This window comes from Trachymyrmex cornetzi, unplaced genomic scaffold (assembly GCF_001594075.2).
Source record: "Trachymyrmex cornetzi isolate Tcor2-1 unplaced genomic scaffold, Tcor1.1 scaffold227, whole genome shotgun sequence".
Classification (NCBI taxonomy): domain Eukaryota; kingdom Metazoa; phylum Arthropoda; class Insecta; order Hymenoptera; family Formicidae; genus Trachymyrmex; species Trachymyrmex cornetzi.
Genome location: NW_017296923.1, coordinates 1,429,482 through 1,436,535, shown reverse-complemented (window position 1 = coordinate 1,436,535; position 7,054 = coordinate 1,429,482). Strand labels below are relative to the sequence as shown.

General features: G+C 26.1%; 2 protein-coding genes across 3 annotated transcripts in view; one reads left to right on the top strand and one right to left on the bottom strand.

Moving 5' to 3' along the window:
* The window catches only part of LOC108760556 (adenylate kinase 7), a 17,611-nt gene extending 12,272 nt beyond the window's left edge, over nucleotides 1-5,339 (bottom strand). Inside the window, exons 1-5 of the mRNA XM_018506590.1 lie at nucleotides 5,053-5,339; nucleotides 2,876-3,067; nucleotides 2,426-2,567; nucleotides 1,306-1,720; nucleotides 575-665 (exon numbers count right to left, since the gene is read on the bottom strand). Of these exons, the coding sequence (XP_018362092.1) occupies nucleotides 575-665; nucleotides 1,306-1,720; nucleotides 2,426-2,567; nucleotides 2,876-3,067; nucleotides 5,053-5,244 (1,032 nt within the window). The 5' untranslated portion in view covers nucleotides 5,245-5,339. The remainder of the gene's footprint in view (nucleotides 1-574; nucleotides 666-1,305; nucleotides 1,721-2,425; nucleotides 2,568-2,875; nucleotides 3,068-5,052) is intronic.
* Nucleotides 1-7,054, top strand: part of LOC108760557 (synaptotagmin-10) — a 31,457-nt gene that overhangs the window by 15,655 nt on the left and 8,748 nt on the right. The gene's annotated exons all lie outside the window — the stretch shown is intronic.

Below are 7,054 nucleotides of genomic sequence, written 5' to 3'. Positions count from 1 at the left end.
ATATATATATAATAAGTACAAAATGATAATGCGGAAAACTAATACATTTGCATTTTATGAAAATATTTACATAATGAAACAGTTTGCACGAGGTATACAAATCTTCACAATAAAGAAAATATCCGTAAATTATTGTGAAGAGTTAATATTCTCTATCCTTCCATGAACTTGTTTAAAAAAAAAATCAACTCTAAATACTTGATTCCTTGCTCCGTATTACTTGTGTAAACCAGTTTATGCAAGTAGGACGAAGAATGTTTTTAAAACTGGTTTGCGCGAGTAAAGCTAAATATGAATCAGATTAATGAAATCAACCCTCATTTTGAATAATTGAGGTCAATATACGTTTATACTAAAAAAAATAACGCGATAAAGATTATCATAATGGTTTTTAATTTGTCTACGTTTTCCTTATTGCAAATATGCATATTTAATCGCACATAATATTACAATATTTTTTTTGTAAAATAAGAAATATAATTTTAAAAATCTGATATATACTTTTAAAAATCTGAGAAAATATTTTATATAATATTTTAATACTTAGTTTGTTAATAAGTGAAAGAATTCGTACCTTAACAATCGTGTTTTGAGAGATTAATTCCCGCTCTACTGCCACGATATATCGCATCGGAGGCCAATTTTGTAACACTGAGGATACAGTTCTGAAAATCAAATTACTTGTAACAGTAAGCGGATTTGGTTAACCAGACAATTAGAACTCCAGCGTGCTCAAATAAGCTTACGCTAACATCCCATATTGAGGTATGAAAATTTATAGAATATTACATTTTTTCAGAGATTACACACAATATTAAACATTTGGAAATTGCGATATTTATGGTATTTCTGGTATTTCTACACATTATACATGCATGTAATATAAACTATTTTATTATAATTTTTACTGTTATTATTATTTTCATAATAAGTCAATTCTCTTTAGAAAGTATATTACACATATAAAAATATTGATTTACAAAATTGTGTTTCCTGATACTAAATACAAGAAATAAAATTAATAAAAAATAGCATTATATTGTTATAAAATACTATATTGCAGTATTGCAATGTTAATGATCCGGTTACATAATTTTAATAATTTGATAATACTAGATCTAGTTTAAATTTAAAGATGATATTAATAAGAAAAAGTTTTATTGCAGATATTATTTTATATTGCAAATAAGCATTAAATTTCTTATACCAATAACATATTTCAAGATGCACCTTAAAACAGATGTCAATATTGCAATTTCTCGAACAAGATAAGTGTTCTTATATTTCTTTTCTATTATCACTCACGCGGCCAAGTCACGAACGTGTAAAAGAGGTATCTTGTTCCGCCCTTTGCCAAATATAGGTAATAAAGGCGCGTTTTGCCATGCCATTTTAAAGAGATAATGAAGTGGCCCTTCCTCCTCGCCGTATGTGATGCCGCAGCAAATAACCAATGTTCGTAATTTGCTCCTTAAATTAACGATCTTCTTTACAGCCACAACCTCTCTCTCACATTGAATGTGTTCCTTGTAATTCGGATGAGGTTTTCGTTTTCGATAATCTGCTTCCGTGAATGGTAAATTTGGATCTGTTGGATCTAATGGCTTCGTAAAAGCCCACGTCATTATGGTGGAAATTAAAATAAAATGTCGTGTTGGCTCTTTTCGTTTAAAAGCTTTTGGCGATTTCTTTTCTATACTTTCCAACATGTTAATAATCTCTGAAAGTAGAAAAGACTTTATTGTGTATTTATTGTGTCGATAAGAGCTACATGGCTGTATTAAAGTAAGTTTTTTATTTTTTAATAATGGTTTAACGCATCAAGCAGCTTTTTATTAGATACTTAATCGGTAAAGCAAACTAGATATAAATACATCGTTACTTATTCCCTAACAGAACAGAAAATGAAAATTTAAATAACAATAAATGATATTAGATCGATATGTAAATACACAGTAAGAGAAAAACCTTATGAAAATTTAAACAGTATGTAGATATTTAATTCTTAGTAATTATACAATGTAATTGTTTCAATGCTCAAAATATACATGATTTTTCAAGCTGTATATTTTTTTAATTAAAAAATTGTTTATGTTTTTAATAATGAAAAATATATAATGTAATATAAATAATATATTTTAGCATTTTATTCTCTTGATGTCACGTTAAATATAAACATATGGAAGAATAATGAAATTACCAGCCTTGGCTTAATTTTTAATTAAGGCGAATTTCATTTTCAAACTGTGTCTATCGCAGTTTGTAAGAAACGGCGAAGAGATCTGATTTAATGATTAATGAAATGTATTGAGACTTAAAATGCAAAAATTTTATTAGAAGTAAATAATAATTTATTTCTTTATAACACAATTATTTTTCTTCTTATAATCTTAAAAGGAAAACGGTATATTAGTATTAAATGTACCCTTCAAAACCCAACATGCCTCCTTGATCTGGTCTGGTTCCTGTATAATGTCGTAGATAATAATACCGCAGGTCATTATCTCAGATAAAAGAAGGTCTTTGTCATCCGAGTTGATCACTATTACGTCCTCTGGATACGAGTACTATCGGAGGGTGACAAAATCTAATGATATTATGTATTAACAAATTTAACGCGCTTTTTTATTGTAGATTTTTTTATTTTTACAGACGTTCCTCATCTTATTTTATTATCAATTCTCATATCACGCAAAATATATAAAATTTCTAATCTCAGTATTATAAAATAAGACGCATAATATATCATAAAAATCCACGCAAAAAAAAACATCCGGTAGTAAATCTAAAGAAGTTAATTTCGAAATATATCGAGAGGCCTTCGTTATTAAACTTGGGGGAGAACTTGAACTTCAAAGAAACTTAAAGATATTACCTTGCGATCCAGAACTGTACCAGTCACTTCGTATTTTCTTGAACCTTGTGCACTCTTGCCTGACCACTTTCTTTTCTCTCTTTCATTTCCTTCTACAAACTCGTCGCCATCGTCCTCGAATTCATCTTCTCCGTCTGGCAGAGTGTCTGCGTGTGTATTTAGCGGATCGATGTAGATAATATCCGATAGTATCTATAATGATTGTTTCCATTTAAAATAAATTTTATCACAATATTAATTACACAAATATTTTATTTAATAATTAATTTAAACACGTACATATGAAAACCATTTGCGAACTTCATTTACGTAAATATAAATATATTACTTGCACAAACATAAATATATATGCATTATTTTTTTAAATTCGCCAATAACTTGTCATAACATTTATAAGCAAAAAGAAATTATATACATGTTAATCAAATTCTACGATCTACTTTTAAAGATTTTATAGTACAAAAGAAAAGATTGCCGTCGTATATTTAACAAAAAATATGAATAAATAGATATTGCGCAATTATATCTAGTCTGTTTAAAATCTACTTTATACAGCGTGCCTTTGAAAAGCTTTTTGTATGCGCCAGCGTACATTTTTTAGTTAAAATTCTCTGGCATCTGAAAGTAATTTGTCGATGTATATTGATATAATGGTAGTTTTAATTACTGAACCACAAACACAAACATTTGTTTCATAAACTGCACTTCATGATAAAAAATAATAAATCAACTAAAGTACTATAAGAAATCCTGGAGAATAACTGCGAAAGTAATAATGATCACCTGTTATTTCTCATGTAATTCTTATACCTTATGGAAAGTGATATAAAGCGATTAATTCGTATAATATTATATGGTAACCTTAATCAACGTGATTAAGAAAAAGAGATCGAAAAATTTCCTAATTTCTCTTTCCTATCGATTACTGCACAATAGTATAGTAATAACAATATTTAAAACAAAACACGTAAATATTCGAATCAAAGATTTCTATATTCACAAACTTCTGATTGTCATGGCTTTCAGCGTCAAGTATCTACTTTTCATGTTTTTCAAAGCAATGTGGTACTCACATATTTTAGAACATACGATTTAAAGCGAGATGATACACAACGATGATTTTATACTTGAATTGCGTAATTAAACTCTTTTCAAAATTACTAAAAATGTTATTTAATTTATTACGTTTTTACTTTTTTTAAATTATCAATTTGATACTATTTTTGTTAATAATAAACTGCATTTTTTTAAACGTGTATTATTGTTTTAATATTGGTCCTACATAAAAAATAATATTTATGCATAATATTGCCGGAAGCAATTACGAAAATAACGTAACAAAATTAAAGTGTTAAAATGAAAATAATATTTAAAAAACAGACATAAAATAAAAATAAATATTATTTTTATAATCTTATTGTTTAAACCGTTTTCTAATGCATTGGTAAAAAGTTTGCAATTTATTCGTTTGTATTAAAAAAATGAGAAACGCTTGCAATAACTTTGTATTAAAAATAAAGATCTTTATAAAAAGAGAATTGAAAAATATCTTCTGAAACGAAAAGAAGAGTTATTGAGATTTATAACATAACTTTTTTTTACTATATTAAAATTTTCTTTTTTTATTTAACAAATAGAGAAAATTTATTTGAACAAATTTATTTAACAAACAGAGAAAATTTATTTGAACCTAATATTATACGATAAATAAATAAATACATATACACACATATATATATATATCCCTGGTGAAAATTTTTCTCGTAATTTTTATACGAATTGGAACATTTTTCAGAAATACTCAGAAATATTCGGAAAGTTTACATCTTCTCTAAGAATTTTTCATACAAGTGAATTCTGTAATATTCTGAAATTTCTCATCCCATAATTTTAAAAAAATATTTTAAAATTTTTTAGATTTATAACATTTTATCAGAAATTATACTTACAAAAAATCTCAGAAATCTTACAATATTTCATATTTAACATATATAAAAAATTCTGAAAAAAGATGTAAATTTTCTGAGAAATGTTCCAATTCGTATAATGAATGTGAGAAAGTTATAAAAATGTATATACTGAAAAATTATATAGAAATTCTGAAAAATTATATGAAAAATTCTGAGAAAAATTTTCAGGGATATTAATACATAAATTTTATTATAAAGGATACATACATCAGATAATATCTTTCCATGATAACTGTCAATATGATTGATGAAAATACGCCAAGGCTTAAAATGTGGTTTCACATTTTCAGTTGATAAATCACAATCCTCTTGTCGTTTTCGAATCGCCTCAAAGCTGGACAGATTGTTCAAAGTGTCCGCAGCATTTGTTATTGATATATTTTTTTGTGTGGTATCCATATTGACTAAATAAACACACGTGGCATATACCTATTACATCATAAATATACAGTATTTTGATATGCGAGGTTATGTGAGCTGCGGGATACGTTTTGCTATCGACATTTCCAAATTGTTGGATTTACAACTTCAATTCGATAGAAGATAAAAGAGTTGTGTTACATCAGACACACATATATATATAAATGTATAGAATACTATAAATTTTATATTATAAATCATGTGTGTGCATTATAAATGAAATAATATAACTGTATTCTAAATAATACATTAATTTAAATTTATTAATAGTTTTCTTAACATATATAAAAAGCGATGTATTTATTTATGTTTAATTTACGAGTATTACAAGTTTTCCTTATTTCTTTTTTAGACTTTTAACTCATTTACATCAGACACATATATATATAAAAATATATAGAATACTATAAATTTTATATTATATAAATCAATGCATTATAAATGAAATAATATAACTGTGTTATAATAATTAATTTAAATTTATTAATAGTTTTCTTAACGTCTATAAAAAGCGATGTATTTATTTATGTTTAATTTACGAGTATTAAAAGTTTTCCTCATTTCTTTTTTTAGACTTTGAAATTAAAAAATAAATAAATAGGCGAGGAAAAATATAGAAGAACGTATCTTATATATCTGTATTGCATGACAATAGAAAAATATTTACATAAATTTAATTAATATTTTGAGTTATTAACTTCATGGAACGTTATATTAAACATTAACAGATATATTTATTAATACTAGAGTTAATAAATATATGATGTGAATGGTTATATATTCGAAGATTATGGTAGGGTAAAATACAATGAAAATATAGAGATCGTATCCCCAAAACGCATTTTCAATTCTAAAACAATCCCTTTGAGAAAAATTACTCATGAAAATTAAAATTACGAACAGCGAAGACAAAAAGTATTTTCCGCTGAGCGTAAATCGTCGAATAAAACACGAGAGCTTATTGTGAACGATTTATAATTTGAGATAAAATCTGGGACAAAAAATTCTATTTATAATGCTGTAACTAATATTATAACATAATTTATACTTGGATACATTTTAAATGCTTAAAATGTTTTTTATGTATTTTAAAATTGATATTTAAAATTATAAATAGAAAATCTTCTCTTTTAAATATTATTATAAATTGTATATATAAGTAATAAAGAACAAGCAAAATAGATTAAATACATTATGGTCCATTAATATAAAGTAAAAGCACGAGAACAAATACATCAAGCGATATACAAAATTTCGAAATAATATATTTCAACAACGATGTGGATATCTTACAAAGAGAAGAAGGAAAAAGCAAGGAGGATTGGTGGAACCTTTCAAAGAAACGAGTCGGAGGTCAAAGAGGAGAAGGAGGAGGTCAAGGTCGCCAATGCTAGACGAAATATTTTCCGAGACCGTATCAATTTATTATAACGTACACTATAGTTGTAATGTATATTAACTGAATTGATATAAAATGGAAATCCTTAGGATTATCAAAATGGGTTCGCTTTATAACAGGATTAATTCTAACTCTTAGTACACATTATGGATCATTCAGGTGTGTTTTGGGTGTTTACTTTTTTTAAATACTGGAGCAGTATCTGGTTAAAGAATGGCTTCTATCCTTTTCTTTTCTTTTAATACGCAACGCAATCTTACAAATACTTCGTAAATATATTAAAGTACATGTAAGAATTACTTAATAATTTTTGTATAAATGTTGAAAAATAACCCAGACATAAACGAATTATGCGTACTAAAGGCTGTAATAAAGGACCAGAATTATTGT